The sequence below is a fragment of the Felis catus genome, chromosome D3, assembly GCF_018350175.1.
Source record: "Felis catus isolate Fca126 chromosome D3, F.catus_Fca126_mat1.0, whole genome shotgun sequence".
NCBI classification, from domain to species: Eukaryota; Metazoa; Chordata; class Mammalia; order Carnivora; family Felidae; genus Felis; species Felis catus.
Window position 1 is genome coordinate 71487982 of NC_058379.1, and position 20556 is coordinate 71508537.

Below are 20556 nucleotides of genomic sequence, written 5' to 3' on the forward strand. Positions count from 1 at the left end.
TAATAATAGTCTGTGTCATGATATCATCTGGATGGGATGAGTTATTACCAGTAAAGAACTTGGAGGAGTACTTGACCTGTAGCAGGCACTCAGGAAATTTGGCTTTTAAGATTTTCCTCTATAGAGATACCTTCATGAAATACCATGGCACAGAAGAGCATCTTTTAAAATTTACCCATGTAACCCTAAGCCCTCATTTTACCACTAAGTAAGCTGAAGCCCTGAGGAATGAACTGATTTTCCTAATGTCAGGCAGGGAGTTGGTGGCAGGAAGGATGCTTAGTTTTGAGCTCTGGAGGCCCACTCAAGAGGTTTCCACAAAGCTTGACTTAACTCTGGTGGTTTTCAGCACTTTATTCTAGGGACACAAGGCAAGACATGTCAAAGCTCCATTGAGAGCAGTTTCTTTTCTTTTTTGCTTTTTATTTATTTTTAACATAATTTATTGTCAAATTGGCTGGCATCCAGTGTGTAAAGTGTGCTCCTGATTTTTGGAAGAGCAGAGTTTCTTAAAGTAGACACTACTGACATTTTGAGCCAGATAATTCTTTATTGTGGGGAGCTGTCCTGGGCCGTATGTTTTTAGCAGCATCCCTGGCCTCTCCCCACTATATACCAGTAACACCAAAATGTCTCTGGACATTGCAGAATGTCCTCTGGGGACACAATTGTGTGTATTTGGAAACCATTGTATTAGCTACAAAAGATGCTCCCAGGAGCACTCCTGGGGAACAATATAGCCCCACAAGAGGCTGACACCCCATATAGTGACTCAAAGGAAACTTACCAAGGCACATACCTCACTGCAAAGTCTCTGATATAGACTGTGAAGTCACTGTTATAGAAGGGCAATGCCACGTGTAGTGTGTGAGCAGTGTGTTTGTGAAATAGCTACTCAGAATAACGCAGAGCTTCCCAAAATGGGTTTGAATTTCAGGCTCTGAATATACACTGACACAAGATTACTTGCCCAAATCCTGATGTTAGTATAGGCCATTCAAGTGAAAACCTCTGGACCTTCAGAATTAAACAGAGTTGAAGTTTTCTTCAAACCTGTGTGCAGAGATTTTGCTAAACCTAGCCCTGGGAGTTCTCAAGGTTCAGTTCCTTCCTTAATCTGAGTTTCCCTCTCCCCTTTGATCCTCTTCCTGCTCCCATCATATGCAGGAGCCTCTTGGTTAAAATCCATTCAGTATCCTTAACAGGAACGTCTCATGGAGAACAGAAACTCAGTTGATAGAATATAATGATCAAAAAAGTGTTAATTTATTTTCCATCAAATATTCTGTTGCTTTATACACTTCCCATGTATACTACAAACCTAAAATTTTTTGTTAACACCATCATTTGTGTTTCACATTTTAACTTATAAAGCCTCCTCATGTATGTTACTGTATTTAACCCTTATAACAATATTTAAAAGAAAATCAGTACAAAGAGGTTAATTATTTGAGACAACCCCATCAGTAACAAACCATTACTCCTAGTAACTCCTCTGGAGCAAAATTCATGTAGTTCCACATTACATTTTCTTTGAAAATAATAACGGGTTTTATTTCAGCTATATTGCCACCGTTCTGAACTATTTTGGTAGGAATTATCTTTGGAGACTCTCCATTTAGAGCCTGTGGCTACCTAGGGGCTACATCAAGGGGACAGGAACCGTGCCTGTCTCCCTAGGCAGTCATTCAGCTGGTTGGGAGAGTCAAGGTCAATTTTAGGTGTAGTGTGACTTCACTGTCTCAGAAATTATTTTAGGATAGATCTAACTTAGGTGGTTTTTTGTTTGTTTTGAGAGGGTGAGAGACCGAGCACACACATGCTTGCATAAACTTTCTTAGGAAGCTTCTTAGGAAGTTTGATAGATATCACCCATGGATATATTGATTCAGTAAATATGGGACAGAGCCCATGCATCTGTGTTTTGAACAACCATGCAGTATGATTCTGAAACCACTATTGTGATCAGTGCCCTCATTTTATAAATGACCTTACTTAGGTCTAGGCTAAATCCCAGATCTCTAAACTCCTAGTTCAAATTCCCTTCTTCTACCTTAGATTACATTTTATTCAAGGAAATCATTCACCCAGCAGTGTGGCTTTGTGTTATCTGGTTGGCTTAGTGCATCTGCAAATCTATAGCCTTAAGAGTTGAAATTAATTAACAAAAACTTGAAGGTCAAGTTTGCACTAGATTCTGAGATCAGTTCTTTCCGAAGGCAGGGAAAATATGAAGAGCTGCAAACCAGAGGCTGTGCGCCGACTTAGTTCAACTGCTAACCCATTCTATACTTTACATTTTTGAACCAATCTGACCCCTGAAACTCTAAAAACAATTTAATGGTTGTCGTACTATAACTGTGGGTTTGTCTCTGGTTCTTACATTTCTAAAGTTTCAATTTTACATATCTTGATAAATTGTGAAAGTCTCATGGGTATAAGAAACAATTAGGAAATTACCCAAGGGAGCACATAATGATGTACAACATGGGTGTGTCTGATAATGAAGGTATTGATGATGTAGTAGTGTCTTTCCCTTCCTACATTGTAAACTCCTAGATGCCTAGAAGGAACTCGATAATGCATTCAGTCTTGTGTCCTACATACCATTTTACACCACTCTTTGTACACAATGAAAGTTCATAACAAATTTTTGAATGAGGGTGCCCGTTTAGGAAGCATATTGCAGTTCTCATCAAACACATGTGTCCTGAGCTATTAGCAGTGCAGGCCTGCTGGCAGAGCCAGGGGTGGGGGGCATCTCTGGGTCAAGCGGCTTTCCCCACAGGGGAGCTGGAAAGTTTTGGCTCGCATAGCTCTTTGAAATGAATTTTACAGCTTGGAACTTTATACACTTTTAAGATGATCACGAATGTGGCCTTTAATATTAATGCTGCTTATTTCTAACATTTCCCCATCTGGTGGGGAAATGCCATATTGTCCTGGAAAACCCCAGAGCCTTGAAGATTTGGGGCTCTATTGTTTCCAACAGTGTCCTCACTAGCTATCAACACAGTGAAATATTTACACAATAACAACAACAAACAAACAAACCAGCCAAACACCAGCTGGCCTTTTAAGAGAAGGATAGAGCTTTTATCGTAAAATATGAAGTGTTTCTTTCACCTGTGCCTTTGCAGACGCTAGTCCCTCTGCCTGGAACATTGTGTCCTTCCGCCATCTGTAATCCACCTTTCACTCTCCTACACACACACACACACACACACACACACACACACACCGCACTATTTGCTCATTTTTATGCATTATTTAGAGGCTGCCTAGTTGTTCCTTTCTTAGGTCAGTCTTCTCTGACCCGTATGTAGTCCACAAAGAATGTCCCTCTTTTATATCACCTCAGCACATGATACTTCCCATCTGATGGCGCTTATGCTGAAGTGCACGTGTCTATTTGTATATTAGCTTTACCATCTAAACTCTAAGCTACGTAAGGACCCAGTTCATGTGTAAGCATAATCATAACTATAGTCATAAGACCATCATAATCATACCCCAAAATATCACAGGCATCCTAAGCTGATATTTTTTCCTAAGAAAGATATCTGTTACTCTGCATTTGAAGATATTAAGAGGCACTTCCTCTATTACTTCATGACGAATAATGAAGCACCTTTCAGAAAAACGTGAGGTCTCAGCTGATCTCAACCGATGGCAGTTTTGTGTGTTTAAACAGGTTATTAATATAGTTAGTTTTTTGTAACATTAAAAAAAAGTAACACCAGAGTCAGTAATTAGTCTTGAGGATATGACTTCAAGACTGTAAGTAACGGAGGAAATTATAAACAACCTTGTTAACAGTCAGTTTATGAAAGCGATATTGAAGGTGATTATGTTTTGAAGACATCATTTCTACAGCTATGGAGTGAATGGACAAATAAAATTGCCCCAGTGCCACGGAAATGGCCACTTGTGGTTTGTGATACCCATGTATAGATTTATAATGGCTGCACCTCAACAGGATGAGAACATGATGTGCTCTGAAAAATGGTGGTGACTATGAATGAGGAAAACAGAGATTCTGATGAGAATACCTAGGGAGGAGTACAAGTGCAGTTGCCATAGTGTGAGAATTGAACTGAGTTATTTCTAAATGAGTATATAACTTATCCTTTGTCATTTAAAATATGCAAGTGAGTACAAAATCACAGATCACATAAGTTGAATATAACTATTTTATCAACATCTATAAAAGTTACTTTTGCATTCATATCAGCCAGAAAAAAAAAAGGCCAAGGGTATTGTTGTATTCTAAACTCGGAGGAGGGTGTTATTTATGGAAGTATGGTTTGCTCTTTGCTGATTCAAGGAGACCACAGTGACTGATAACTGGGTATGGGACTGCAACATTTGCCCTTAGCATGTGGTGTTCATTTAGACCAACTCACTCACAGTTGATCAGACTCCTCAGAAGACCCAAAATAGGCAGAGCCATAGCAGTTGCAAAAGCTTAACCTCATCCTGTGCCTGTCCTGGCCTGCCCCCATCACCCAGGCACATGGGGAAAGGGACATTTTCCAATGTCACTCGTGATTTCATTGTTTGCAAGAAGACCCAAACCAAAATGAATAAACAAAAAGAACATGATAGCTCAAGTAACTGAGAAGTCTGGGGATGTGGCCATTTCTGCCTCAATTTTGTAAGGCTCTGAAGATATTACCAGGACTGTGTTTCCTTCTGTCTCTCTCTCAGCTCCATGTGTGGCCCGTCTGCCACCGACTCTTCCTTGCAAAAGGGCAGCAGCTCCAGGCCTGATGTCCTCTTAGCTCAAGTTCAACGGAAACACACAATTGCCCTGTTCAGCACAGTGTCTATGCATCTTCTCTGTTCTAGTTGTATCAAGTCACATTGCTAACACATCACCATAGCTGGGAACACACCAAAGAACATGCTGACATGAGGATAAGGAAGGTCTGGTTCCTCAGAGGTAGAGAAAGTTTCTGCAGTCTGAAAGATAAATAGATGTCTGCAGCAAAACAACAGATGCCCACTCCATTTTTATGCATTCCCGACTTTAACAGTATCCATGTTAATTGTATATCATTCTGAAGAATGGAAAGAAGGAAAACCACTCAGAGCCTCATTGCTCAGGAAGATCTTTGGATAAGGTTTTGTCATGTTTCACCCTAGTTTTTTTATTTGCATAATTTTAAACAACAGCAATCATAGTGTATATGTATAGAGATCTGTGTTTTTACTGATGTTAAGTAATAAGAATTTTACTATAGTGTGAATAAAGTTTCATAAACATCTTTGGTGGCTGCTTCAAAGCATTGCATTTTATGTAGCAATTTTCATTTCTCTCATGTGGATCCTCCAACCTGTACTGGATTTCAGGCGTTAATCTCTGTCACCATCCCTTGTCCGGTCTGGTGATGACTATGACCTCCTTGTATTTACTGGGGCTGCACTGTGGCCTAGTCCAGCTGCTCAGTCTTGATTCCAGAACACAGCTTCCACACAGAATGCTGTGTCGGGACTGTTGTTTCTGACTTGGCTATACCTGGTACATCAGCTGTCTGCTGTAAGATTCAGTGGTGGCTGAGCCCCTGGATGCTAGATCATCAGATCATTTCCTTTCACTGCCATTGTGTACAATAGCAATGTGTTCATTCTTTCAAAAAGTACATATTGAGCACCTCTTATATGCCAGTCGTGACACCACTGCTGGGAATATAGTAGCAAAAATCTATCTTTATTTTGCTCACACTCTAGTGAGAAAGACAAGCATTAATCAACATTAAATATAACATGACCACCTGATGAGTACAATGAAAGATAGGAATGGGATATGAGTGGGTGTAATAGGGGAATTTGATCTACTCAATGATAGTTTTTCTGAGGAGATAATGATTGAATTGAGACCTGAGGGATGAGTGAACAGTAACCAGCAGAAGTGGTGGGGTGGAGAAAAAAAATAAAGAACACAAAAGAATCTCCTGGTTTAAAATTGTACTTTCTCCAGCAACTTCTATAAGAAAGTAGGCCAGGGAAGGTTTTTCTGAGAAAAGTGATGTTTGAGCAAAGAGCTCAAGAGGTAAAAGAGAAAGCTATTCAGGTATCTATCAAGGATCATCCCAGGCAAAGGAAATGTGTGTCAAGCCCCTGAGGTGGGAGGGTATCCTGTATGTTCCAGAATGTGTAGGAGGCTAGAGGCCGAAGCAGTGCATGGGGTGAGGGGACATTTACCAAACAGGGTCAGACAATGAAGAAGGGAAGTACAGGTCTTTGAGGTGTTAATAGTCATTATAGTCATATGAGTTTTGCATTTTTTAACTTTTTAAAATCTGAGTTATAGTTGACATGCAATGTTACGGTAATTTCAGGTGTAACAGCATAGTGGTTCAACATTGCTATGCATTATGTTGTGCTTACCATAAGTGTAGCTAGCATCTGTTAGCCATGCAGTGCTATTACAGCATCATTGCCTATGTACCCTATGTTATGCCTTTTATTCCAGTGACTTATTCATTCCGTAACTGGGAGCATACATCTCCCACTGCCCTTCACCCGTTTTGTTCATCCCCTCATCTTCCTCCCCTCTAGCAACCAACAGTTTGTCCTCTGTATTTACAGGTATGATTCTGCTTTCGGTTTGTTTATTCATTTGCTTTCTTTTTTAGATTCCACATATGAGTGAAACCGTATGGTATTTGTCTTTTAAATTTTGACTTATTTCCCTTTACATAATATCCTCTAGATCCATCCATGTTGTCACAGATGGCAAGATCTCGTCCTTTTTGGTGGTTGCATAATACTCCATTGTATATATCTATAGCTCTTCTTTAACCAGTTCTCTATCTCTGGACACTGAGATTGCTTCCATATCTTGGCTATTTCAAATAATGCTGCTTTAAACAAAGAGGTACATCTATATTTTTGAATTTGTATTTTTTTTTCCTTTGGGTAAATACCTGGTAGTGAAAATATTAGATCATATGGTATTTCTAGGTTTAATTTTTTGAAGAACCTCCATACTATTTTCCACTCTGTACCAATTTACATTCCCACCAACAGTGCATGAGGATTCCTTTTACTCCACATCTTCACCAACACTTGTTATTTATATTTTTTCATTTTAGCCATTCTGAGAGGTATAAGGTGGTATCTCACCATAGTTTTGGTTTGCGTTTCCATGATGCTTAGTGACGTTTAGCATCTTTCCATGTATCTGTTGCCATCTCTATGTCTTTTTTGGGAAAAAAAATGTCTATTCACATTTTTTAATTGGACTGTTTTTTGGGATTGACTTGTATGAGTTGTTTATAGTTCTTGGGTATATCATTTGCAAATATCTTCTCTCATTCAGTAGATTGACTTTTTGTTTCATTGATGGTTTTATTCACTGTACAAACACTTTATTTTGATGTATTCCTAATAGTTTATTTTTGTTTTTGTTTCTCTTGCCTTGGGAGACATATCTAGAAAAAATGTTGGTATGACCCATAATAAAGTTACTACCAAAAAAAAAAAAAAAAAGAAAAAGGAAAGAAAAACATTACTGCCTCTGTTCTCTTCTAGGATTCATATGGTTTTAGGTCCATACTTAGGTCTTTAATCTATTTTGAGTTTATTTTTTATGTGGTCTTAGAAAGTGGTCCAGCTTCATTCTTTTGCACTTAACTGTCCAATTTTCCCAGCACCACTTATGGAAGAGACTCTCTTTTACCCTTTGTATATTCTTGCCTCAGTGTCAGAGATTAATTGAGCATGTAAGTGTGGCTTTATTTCTGGGCTCTCTTTTCTAGTCCATTGGTTGATGTGTCTATTTTTTGTGACAGTAACCTACTGTTTTGGTTACTACACCTTTGTAATATAACTTGAAATCTGGAATTGTGATGCCTCCAGCTTTGTTATTCTTTCTCAAGATTGTTATGGCTATTTCAGGTCATTTATGGTTCCATACAAACTTTAGGATTATTTCTTCTAGTTTTGTGGGGGGAAAAAAGTGGGTATTTTGACAGATTGCGTGGAATCCATAGATTACTTTGGGTAGTATGGACATTTTAACAGTATTGATTCTTCCAGTCCATGGACATGATATATCTCTCCCTTTGTGTTATCTTTAATTTCTTTCATTCATGTTTTATAGTTTTCAGAGTGCAGGTCTTTCACCTTTTTGGTTAAGTTTATTCCTAGGTATTTTATTCTCTTGGGAGAAATTATAAATGGAATTGTTTTCTTAACTTCTCTTCCTGCTGCTTTATTATTGGTGTATAGAAATGCTACTGATTTGGAGGTATTAATTTTGTATTCTGCCACTTGACAAAATTTATTATTTCTAGTAGTTTTTTTGCTGGAGTCTTCAGAGTTTTCTATGTATAGTATTAGGTCATCTGCAAACAGTGACAGTTTAATTTGTTCCTTATCAATATGGATACCTCTTCTTCTTCTTGTCTGATTGCTGTGGCCAGGACTTCCAGAACTCTGTTGAATAAAAGTGGTGAGAGTAAACATACTGATGTTAGAAGAAAATCTCTCAGTTTCTCCCTACTGACTGTGATGTCAGCTGTGGGTTCTAATGTATGGCTTTTGTCACATTGAGGTATGTTTCCTCTAAACCCACCTTGTTGAGAAGAATTTGAGTTTTGTGTGAAATGAAATTGGATTTGAGTGAGATGAATAAGATGGAGGACGAAAGATCTATTTTGAACAGAGGGCCATGATCTGAATTACACTTTAAAAGAAATAATCTGGCTTATTGAGAAGAGATTGTATAGAGTAAATGCTGGAAGCACAGTGATGCTTGGGGATATTTATATTTCTGTTTTACAGAGGAAGAAAGGGAAGCTCAGATTTTAGCCTGATTAAAGTCATATAGTGCCTGGATTGGATTTGAACTTAAGTTTCACTAATCCTTATGTCCATGATCTTTCTACCATACAAGAATGGTGTATGTATGTGAGGGGGGCAGGGTGGCATATTAGAAAAATAGGATCATTACAATACTTTAAATTTGGATTATTTTTCACTTAAGATGTCATAAAGTCTATGACATTAATTTTCTTTTTCTGTAGCATCATTTTAAGGTCTACACTTTAGTTCATTTTATACATGTATTGTCTTCAGATAACCTGTCTCGTATTGCTAATTTAAAAAAAAAATATTTAAGACCTAAGAAAGTAATTGCATGAAGATTTTTTCCATCATTTTCAAGGACAAAGCCAGATATCCCAAGGAAAATATTTTATTTTTTTTATTTTTTTAATGTTTGTTTATTTTGAAAGAGAGTGAGTGAGCAGGGGAGGTGCAGAGAAATGGGGAGAGAGAGAATCCCAAGCAGGCTCCGTGCTGCCAGTGCAGAGCCCAATGTCAGACTCGAACTCACGAACCATGAGATCATGACCTCAAGAGTCAGGCACTTAACCAACTGAGCCACCCAAGCATCCCCCCACAAGTAAAATATTTTAGAACATGTTTCCTGCTGATGAGAAGGTGATCTTTCATATATGAAAAACAATTTAAACTCTAATGCTGCATTGGCCTTTTAAGTTACTTAAAACAACAGCTTAAAAAACTTACATTTCTCATTTTTGTGAAATAAACATGAAACTATTCCAAACTACTAATTAAAAAATTTGGAGATGCAATCAATATGTTCATGACGAACGGCATGTAGAAGTTAAAGTGCTAACATTTTCATATGTTAGTTAAAAAGTCATTGGACAAAATTAGTTCCTCCCTCACCTCCTTCATTGATTTGGTTTGATGATGATCCTATAAATTTCTCAGTTCTCTTTTCTTGCATAGCAGCTCAGGAATGTGATTTCTCTCCTGTTGTCTTATCTGGTACTTTTTCTGGCCAATACAGAGTTCAGCCTTTTCTTCCTAGGTTTTTCAAGTTTCCTTTGCTTCCTTTCCCTTCTCACCTAAATAAAAAAAACAAACAAACAAAAACAACTGAATTTGTCTCCTTTTCCTTTTTCTTAAGAACTCTCAGTGCTGTGGGGCAAGAAAGCCCTCATTTTATAAGAAAAAAAAAATCACAAGTTTTCTCATGGGTGAAGGCCAGTAGTTGAGTCTTCTGCAATACTTCACATGGTGGAACTAGAAGTAGGAAATTATTCAATTAAACCTCTGTGGTTCACCACTGTAGCAACAAATAGGCTATTTCTGCAGCAGTCTTAACCAGCCTCAGAAGGAGAACTCCCTCAGTACCAGGGAATAGAGTTGTACCAAAGTAGCAATTTTCAAGAGTATTCAACTGCAAAAATGACACTTTCCTACTTGCAAAAGAACTTGCTTTTGCTATTTTTTGAGACAGAGGGAAAGTTCCTTTCCCATTTTGGAAATCAGTAAGGCGTTTTCCTCTCCTCCATTGCCATGGGTTATTATAGAAAGAAATACTCCTGTGCCTGAAGATAAGTTGTAAGATGATTGCTGAGATGGAGCTAGCTCTGCTCTCCCTTTGGGCAGCCACCTGGAGACTAGGGACTATTGGTTGAAAAGATGTGAAGAGATCCATTCTAGTTTCTAATGTTCAGGCATCATAGCCGTTTTAAGAAGTTTCAGTAGAGCATTTTAAGCCAGCATTTCCCAGATCCCAGGGTAATTTCCTTCGCCATTTCTTATAGCACACCATTACCAGAATTTATTCAGGGTCCTACTCTTCTTGAGTTCTTTATCTAAGATTTTACAAAAATACATGAGGTGACTATTGCAAAGATACAGCCCATACTTAAGGAAGGCATTGCTCTCTACAGAGAAGACACAGTGCCTCTCTGAGGACTTGGTCCTTATGGCAGCCTTACTTCCTTATATATAGCTGGGAGGCAGCATAGAAAGACTGGGCATCCATAGAGTAGGACCTGCTCATGTTTGAGCTCATGCACTTGTTTAACTATGTGACATTGGCCTGGTAGTTTCAACTCTCTTAGTTTCAGGCTTCTCATTTGTGAATGGGAAGAATAATACTTCACAAAGTTCTTAGGAAGATTAAACAAGATACTACATTGAAAGTGCCTGGCATAAAACCTAGCACATAATGAGAATATAAATGGTGGTTGCATGCTCCTCTTCCATTCCATATGAAATCCAGTCTATTCTCAGAGTGGTAATGAGGCACACATTATCATCCTTTCTCCATCCATGGACATCACCATAAAAAGCCGTTTTCTCTATTCAGGCTTATTTCCTCATAGAGTCTATTTGGACTTTAACCACTTATAATGGCTTCCAAATTCTTAAATATATATTAAATATTATGTGATTTATTATCTGTAAGATTAATTTATAATTAATACATAATACAATACAAAATATGTGTATTTACAGGGACTCATTGACTTTAATTCTAAACCCAATGGAAGGTACACAAAATTGCAGGGTGTAATTTATTTAAAAAATAAAGAGGGAGGGCATATAATTTTGGATTAAAGCTCCCTCTAAATAGGGAACCTCAGGGTATACTGTTGGGTGCACAGCAGAATGGGTTTTACCACCCTAGCTTCAGTACACTGCTGTATGTAAGGTGGTGTTAATATGATGCTGGATTGTATGGTGGATGCATTGTACAGTTTTCTTCCATTAAGCTGAAAATCAGCTAAAATGCTCATTTTTCCCACTCAGTTGAAGTCAAATTCCTGCTTTCCAATGCTTTATTTAGAGAATTGAAATTTCTTTTTTTGGGGGGGGGTGGTTATTAATTGCAGTCCTTTACAAGTATTCTTGTTTTATTTTTTTAGATTAATTTCACTGTTTCATCTTGCTGAAATCATTTTGGATCTTTTAAGTCATTCACAAACATATTAGTCCTTCTAGTTTTATTTCACCATCTAACTTGTTAAGCAGGTTAATATCTCTATCCCAGGTATCAATTAAAGCACAAATGCTATGGGGGCAAAGGAAAGCAGCACCTATGATAAGTCGCAGGAGAACTGTGACCTCAGTACTAGTTACTTTGGTTTATCAAACTGTTTTATTGTTTAAGTCATATTTTAACTTAAGTATTTACAGTAATTATCATGAATACACTGTAAAATGCCTCACTGAAAAACCCACATAGGATTTGTCTTTAATATTTTCTAGCTGTTTCAGTCTGTAGGAATTTATTCTGAGTGAACCCATGCTGGCTCCCAGTGATCTTACATCCTTTCCTAAGTATTTATAAATCATGTATTTAATCATCTTTTTTTTTATTTCCTGCTTATGATTGATTTCAAGCTCACTTGCCTGCAGTTAGAAATAACTACAACTTTTCCATTTTTCATGTAAATCAAGGAAGCACGTCTATTTCTCAGGCACAAATGCCTCTCCTATTCTTTAAAGATTAAAAAAAAAGTGATTCAGCTATCTCTTTTGCTAAGTGGTTTTTATACCTTAGAAAATGTTAAAAACCAGAAATATTGGGTATTTTTAGAGTATACACTCTCTAGGATTCTCTCATAATTGGATTTTTTTCCTACTGTGTCCCTACTCAGATTATCCTTTCCTCTCAGGCTGATTTAATTTCAGCCTCCCAAACTTGGCATATGTATAGTCACCTCAAACTCTGCTGGTAGGTTAATAGTTCTGTGGGAGTTTTATTACTTCCCAAGAAGTCATCTCTAACCACCTAATTTTCTCCTTCCTTTAAACTGCTGTAGTAGTTTTCTGCTATTGCATTATGAAGTTTTTAATTCTAGGTCATACAGCGTGTTTATCTTCTTTATTTAGATTAAAACTGCTTTAAAGTGAAAATTTTCTAGTTCTTCTTTTTAACCAGCATGTTATCTTTTATATGTGTAGTGAGCCTTGAGATGGGCGTGTTGACAAATAATAAAAACAAAGCCTTCTCTTCATTGTCATATCATCACATACCCAGAGTTAGACCTCTGATGGTCTCTGCCATTTAAAAGTCAGTTGCAACAGTAAGAGACTCTTAACTATAGAGAACTAAGGGTTTCTTGAGGGGAGATCGGTGGGGGATGGGCTAAATGGGAGGTGGGTATTAAGGGAGGGCACTTTTGATGAGCATTGGGTGTTATATGTAAGTGATTAATCACTAAATTCTATGCCTGAAACCAGTATTACACTATCTGTTAACTAACTAGAATTTAAATAAAAACTTGAAATATAAAAAAAAAATTAGTTGGAAAACTGAAACTGTATAAAAGCCATAAATTTCATGGTGTGAAAATATACTTAATAAAGATCAACTTAGTTTTTAATTGGCTTATTTAGGATTCTTGATGTTGTACAAGGTGACCAATTTCCTTAACTTGGATTAAACAGTAAAAGAATTATTTCACTTCTGTAACTGAGAAACCCAAAGGCAGGGCTGGCTTCAGGAAAAGAGACTTAGTTCAGTGTCACCAAGACCAGCTTCTTCTTTCCTTCCATTTCCTCTGATTCTGCAATTTCAGCTTCACTGTTGTGGTCTGTATTATTTTCTGTTGTTGCTGTAACACACTACCACAGAATTAATGTCTTAAAACGACACAAATTTATTATCTTATTTTGGAGGACAGAATTCAGAAAAATCTGCTGCAGTCAAGGTGTCCAGAGGGCTGTGTTCCTCCTGAAGGCTCAAGGGAAGAATCCATTTCTTGCCTTTTCCACTTTCTGCAAACTGCCTGCATTCCATGCCTTGTAGACCCCTTCCAATAATGGCATTATTCTAACTTCTGCTTCCATCATCACACCTCCCTCTCTAACTCTGACAATCTGCTTACTCTTTCCATTTTTAAGACCTCTTGTGGTTATAATGGGGCCACCCCAATAATCCAGGATAGTATCTTTATCTCAAAATCCTTAACCTTATCACATCACAAAGTCCCTTTTGCCATTTAAGATAACATATTTACAAGATTCTGGGGGTTAGGATATGGGCATCTTTAGGGTCATTATTCCATCTATTCTGCCTTGTTCCACAGTCTTCCCTCTAGCCCCAAAGGATTCACGGTCACCTTCATGCAGACAACATTAGCCCCTACCCAGTAACTACCCCCTCCCAACTTTTAATCCATTACATCATCAACTCAGAGTCCAAAATCTCATCCAAATCTCATCAGCTCAAAGGTCTCAAATCCAGTCAACCAGATCTAGGTCAGAGTCTGAGCATGATCCATAATGGAGGAAAACTCTCTTTTGACCTGTGAAACTAGAAAACAATTTATCTGATTTCAAAACACAGTGGTGCCACAGGCATAGGAAACTGCCTATAGACATTTCCATTTAAAAGGGAGAAAGTAGGAGAAAAACAGGAGTTACTAGTCCCAGCAATCTTGAGACCCAGCTAACCAAATAATATTAGTTTTCAAGGCCTGGGAATAATTCTCTGTGGTCCTCAGCTTCATTCTCCGGGTCCATGGCTCTTCCCCTCTAGGTTCCTACCCCTGTCCTTTGAATTATCCTTCCCTTTTTTTTCATGAAGAGTAGCATATTTTTGCAGCTGAATATTCTTTTTGGATTGTATAGGGTTGTATAGGGTTTCTATACAATTTCTAGGAATGTATACAAACCCTATGTTTCTAGGATTTCTAGGATTATATAGAGTTTTTCCAATAGTCCTTTTCATTTTGTGTTCTCCCTGTCCCTTTCAGTCCAGCCTGGAAGTTTCTACTGTCATAATATTTTGAAGAACCTTGTTGGTCTCCCATATATGTCTTGAGGATTCACTCCATTGGACAAAAGGTTCCTCTACAGATCTTTTCTGGATCATCCCTTCTCCACTCATGTCTTCTGCTGAAGTAGCTGAGAGGATCCATGAGTCACATGCCCAGTCTCCTCAAAGGGTGCTCCATGTGTCTAAATACTTGAATACTCTGACCTTTTGACCTTTCTGAGGCCTGAGCAAAAGGTTATCCAGTGTCATCTTTAGCTTTCTTTCCGGAGCATAATCTCTGGGCCATGAGTCTCTTAATTTCAGTGTCTCTTCTAATCTGGATCAGCTGAGAATTTCCCAAGTCATCAAGTCCTTCTTCTTTTTGCTTAATGGTTCTCCCTTCAATCTCTCTCTTTTACCATGAGCAGCAGCAAAGAGAAATCAGGTCCCATCTGTAGGACTTTTGAAATCTCTTCAGTTAATATTCACATTCATCACTTAACTAGAGGACACCACTTTGCCAAGTTTTCTGCCATTATAAATCAAGGATTTATAATACCATGTTCCACATTTCCTTCTGAGCCCTCACCTGCAGCACTGTTGGGATCCATATTTCTACCAACAGGCTATTCGAGGAAATCTACCTTTTTTTCCTATCATCCTCCTTAAAATTCTTTCAGCTTCTGCCCATTGCTCAATTCCAGTGCCAGTTGCACATTTTTTTTTCTTTTGTAGCAGCACCTCACATCACCACTTCATGGTACCAAAATCTGTACTAGTTTCCAAAACTAACTATAGTGAGTTTAGTGGCTTAAAACAATGTATTATCTTACAGTTATGGAAGTCAATCCAGGGATTAGGATGTGGGTGTCTTTGGAGGGGAAATTATTTTGCCTACTACAGGTTTCTCATAAGGGTCTGCTGGAAGCTCCAAGATTTCTCTTCTGTTAGCACCTTCTTTGAAGCTCATTGGCTTCCATAGTCCAGAGGGAAAAGAGGTTTCTCTTGGAATTACCCTCATGAAAAGCAAAAAGCTTCTCATTTCTAGAAGTCCCAGAAAATGTCTCCATTTGACCTGATTAGCTGATGGATTCAGCTCTTTGTCACCATGATCAGAAAAAAATATGCTACTCTCCATTTCTAAAGGGATTCAGGGTCTACTTCATGGACTCTGTAGTTGAGAATGTGGAGGAGTCTCACCTTCAGCACAAGGTGAGACTTGTTACCAAAATAAGGAAGCATGAAGTCTGACGGGGAAAAAAGGCAACTGAAATACATCCCTTCACCCTATGTCTCTAAACTAGCAAAAGACAGTGACCATATATTCTTTCTTTTAAGTTTATTTATTTATTTTGAGAGGGAGAGAGAGACAGAGACAGAGAGTGAAATCTGGGAAAGGTCAGAGAGAGAGGGAGAGAGAAAATCCCATGCAGGCAGTACATCAGTGTGGAGCCCACAAACAGTAAGATCACGATCTGAGCTGAAACCAAGAGTCAGATGCTCAACCAACTAAGTCACCCAAGAGCCTGCATATCTTCTTTATAGTTATATATTCCATATAGGTATTTCATAGCCCAAATACCTAGTATAATAATTAGCATTCTTTAATAACTAACCTAAATGTTAAATTTTGATTGCAGTGTAGTCAGATTCATAGCCTAACATGTACCATTTGACTAAATGTTTGTGTCTTTGCAAATAAATTTCTAAAACATGTTATAGAAAGTATCTTTTAAAGTTAGATTATGATATTAGGAGATGGATAGAAATTGACTCAGATAATTATCTGAATTAAGGTAGGACAAGAGATGTAGTTCCATAATGAGGATCTTAAAAAGAATTAAATATCCTGAATTTGACTCATCCTCCTGGGATAATCTCAGAAAACCAATGTTCCTAATGCTCTGTTTCCCAAACACATACACACACACACACACACACACACACACACACACACACACACATAACCTAGGGTCCAGGTGGTTTGAACAAATGCTAATATTGATTAATTTGCCTTCAGAACTGAGAAGTGTGCCTGGTTTCCCGTATGTTTTATTACAAGATTAAACCCCAGAAGAGGAACGCAAAGCACCAAATGTTGTATAGACTATGTGGAAAGCATTATTTATACTAAACTATTTCCTGTGGCTCCCATTTCTTTCCTCTTCCTGACTGATCTTCCAGTTTCCTTTCTTCCTGATAAGGAAGCTAAGTGGGAAATGGGCCTGGCACTTTTAAGAGGAGCAATGAGAAAGTGTTATGTCTCCCAAGTATAAGTCACTGTGCTATGAATCAGAGAATATTGAAATGTTTCTGAGAGGAGATCCTGAAATCAAGCTGGAGTCATCTTTTTAAGGAGAAGGAGGGCATACTGGGAACCTGAGTATAAGCAACTGTCAGAAGCTAGTTGTAGAACCAAATGAGTATTTAAGAGGAAGAGAAGCTTATTGGCTAGTGGCCAGATGGCTTTGGCTACTCAGGGTACCAGAGTCAAGGACTGTAGCTAAGAGCAAGTTAATCATTAGTCATACTGTATTAGACTGAGTGGTGTCCATTTAAATGGATTTGAACAGTAATGATTATTTTTCTTTCCTACACGCCTACTCTTTGCTTATATACTTTTACTGATGAGGAGAACAGAGAACTTAATGACTATCTCAGGAAGGGATTGCAAGACTCTCCTAATGCCATACTTCCTAATCCAATGGATCTTTCTGTCATTTTAGCAGGGGGCATGCTTGAGTTCATTTTGTGCATGTAATGAAAGCTAAAGATTACCTCCTCAGGAAAAAAGAGCATGTGCACAGAAATCCATCATTTTTCATAAAATTTCAGGATATTCTTGAGCTCCCTGAATTTTGTCAGCAGGGACTCCCCAAAAAGATCCATGGACCCAGTTAAGGATCCTTGCTCTAAACCCTGAGCGTGCACCTATACAGACCTCATCCCCTGATAAAGGAAGCTTTGAGTGTTTTGAGAAAACTTGGGATTCACAGGGAATTCCATTCCATTCTAAAAATCCTCACTATCTCAGAAGGTTTCAATTTGGAGATCACAAGTACTTATCTTAACTTTTCCCAGGCAGGAAGGGACAGATATGGCTAATGGTCTATAAATACTATGGTCCAGTTCTAGTATCACAGGACTTTTCCTGGTAATGATTTTATCCTGTAATTTTCAAGTCTGCCCTCCCGCACTTCTTTTAAAATAGATACTCATATTTTTTTTCTTCTCAAACTCATGAGTTGGAGAGTGTAGGGAAGAGAGAGAAAGAAGAAATAGTATAACAGAGTAAAGGGTGGAGATAACCTGCATCTGGACACCCCCTTAGAAGAACTTTTACCAGAGTGGCATTTCTATTCATCATCCTTCCTGGCCAAGTTCATTCATTTGTAAGTTCCCTTATTCAGCAAAAACATATTAGCGTGCATAGTATTATAAGTCCTACACGAGGTCCGTGAGGAGCACAAAGATGAATGACATACAAACTCTCCTCTCAAAGGAGCTTGAGTTCCTGCAATGGAGATAAGATATGCAAAGAAAGTCTGTTTAAAACAATTTTCTGAAAGGGCTTCACTGTTCTCTCTCCCTAACAGAGCATCTCCTCATTAGATGGACCATCATATTTATCATGATTTTTAAAAGTATCCATTTGTGCCTCTCTTCCAACAGATCACAAACCCCTTAAGGATAGAGACTGGGTCTTATTAAACATCATATCTATATTTCATGGGAGCTAATAGGGCACCGGGAACATAGCAATGCTTTAAGAATTGTTGAGTGAAGCCCTGAATCAAATCATGTCCGGAGAAGAGAACACAGACTAAATACGATGTCTTACGAAGAGGACCCTAAGCTGCTGTGTCAGGAAATAGTGGTCTGCATTTGTCCTGTGTGTTTCTGGACATAGGTTTCCCATCTGTCCTAGAAGGGAATTGGATTAGGCGATTCTTTCCAGATGAAAATTTCTATTTTAAATAATGCTGAAAGCAGAAAAGGAAATGCCCTGGCCCTCTGACCCAGTTTAAACACCTGTCTTGGTTTTACAGTCAAATAACAATCATTTCCCAAAGGTTGAGTGTCAAAAGGGATAGCTGAAAAACCCCAGACACTCAGAATATTGCCGGCTCCATTGACAAAAGTGACTTCCCACGCTTTGCCCACAGAGGGCATCCCTGCTCATTGATATGTAGACCAGGCAAAGGCAGCTGCTGGAAGCCTCCTCCGACCGCTCTTTTTTCCCTTCACCGTCATCTCTCTGCCCCCACCCCCTTCCCGTGGAGTCTTTGCCTGATCCAGTGCGTTTCCCTCCAGTCTCCACATTTTCCCTTCCAGCCCTCCACTTCTCTGGATCAATGGATAGTACGGCTCCAACTCCCACCTCACACACCGCTGGCGGACACCCCAGTAACAAGTGAGAGCGCTCCACCCCGCAGACCCCTGCCTCTCCTCCCCGGGTCCCCTCGGCTCTTGGAGGAAAAACAAACAGCATCCCCAGATCTCCTGCGGATTTTTCTTTTTCAACTTTATCCAGCCTTGGACAGGGAACCAGCCTCGACCTTTTAATGCACAGCCCCGCCACAGGATTGCTTTCTATCTCCTCTTGGTCCCTTCTGGATATTCTCTTTATTGATGACTCAAGAACCCCGTGGAGAGCGGTTTTCCCTCTTCTTCCTCCCTCTGTCTCCTTGAGTTAGTTTTCTAAGGTTTTACCGGAGCTTGGCATCTCTTGGACCGAATGGAACTTTTCGCTGCCTCCTTTTGCTGCTGATTCTGTCAGTGGACGAGCAAAGAGGCAGAAGAGGCACAGGGGAGGTGGAGAAAGAGGTGGAGGAAGAGGACGAGGAGGAGGAGGAGGAAGCCGAAGGGGCTCGGCGCGTGTGTGTGCATGTGTGCATGCGTGTGTGAGTGCATGTGTGTGAGTGCCGCCACTGCCCAGGACCTCCGGCCCCGAAGGTGTTGGCTGAAATATGGAGAATAGTCTTGGATGTGTTTGGGTACCCAAGCTGGCTTTTGTACTCTTCGGAGCTTCCCTGCTCAGCGCACATCTTCAAGTCACCGGTAAGAGGTTCTTTCCTTTATTCTCCTCCACTGTCCCCCATATCCCCCTTCCTTATTTCATCTGGGGAGTATTAGAATTGGGGTAGTGGAAGAAAGAGGAAGATAATCTGTGCTCGCTCTCCTCCCCATTTCCTCACAGATGATAAAAGACTGGAAGACTCCCCCCCCCCCGGGGGGGGGGAGCGGAGGATGTTGGCGATTGGGGAGAGGGGTGCCCCTTTGCTCTTTTAAATCTGGTGCTTCTTGCATCTTTCGTTTTGCAAATACTTGAGTTGTTTTGGAGAGCTGACTGGCTGGGGCAGGGAGGAGGCAGGCGATGGGGATGTCGTTGAAAGGAATTGGGTTGGATACTTAAAGCCTTGGAAACGTACCAAGAAGGAGAATTGGGGCAACAGGACCAAGTAGGGGAGGTCGTGGGGGGTGCTGTGAGGAAGTCAGTGTGGAATGTAGATGGTGGGGCTGAGAATGTGCTTCTGTGTGACTCAGGTTTGGATTTTCAGCCCTGGTGATTAAGAACTGAGAAGGGGACGGCTAATGTGTTTGGGCACTTTGGAGGAAAGGACGGTGGTGCCCAAAGAGGAACGGAGTTGCCAGGAGGACGGAGGCATGTTTTATTTTATTGTATTTTATTTTAACGGTGAATGCAGTTAGCAAGCTAAGTCTCCATATATCTCCAGGATACTTCCAAACTCCAAATAATTGATATTCTGGGGAACCAGCCCCCTGGCCCTGACATTTGGCAAGCACAGTTTCTAATTAAAAATGTCAAAACTGTTTGGGGATTGGATTGGGTTCTAGCAGGGAGGGATGCTCAGGGCTGCTGCAGTCTCCTAAAAGGGAGCTGGGGGCTTCCATGGCCAGAAAAAAAAAAGAGCAAAATGACTCATTATGATGTCCATTCTTTTTGTCGGGCCTCACCACAAGTGTAGATAGGCACTGGGGTACAGGAGATG

The 20556-nt window shown here is 39.4% G+C and overlaps 1 protein-coding gene across 4 annotated transcripts in view; it reads left to right on the top strand.

The window, feature by feature from the left end:
• Positions 1-18458: 18458 nt before the first annotated feature.
• DCC (DCC netrin 1 receptor) overlaps positions 18459-20556 on the top strand; it is a 1150608-nt gene continuing 1148510 nt past the window's right edge. For 2 of the 4 annotated variants that reach the window (XM_019815281.3, XM_045042314.1), the window contains exon 1: positions 18487-19603. In XM_019815281.3, coding sequence (XP_019670840.3) covers positions 19513-19603 — 91 coding nt within the window. In that variant the 5' untranslated portion in view covers positions 18487-19512. Of the gene's footprint in view, positions 19604-20556 lie in introns of all 4 variants that reach the window. The other 2 variants (XM_045042312.1, XM_045042313.1) reach the window with 2 other exon arrangements.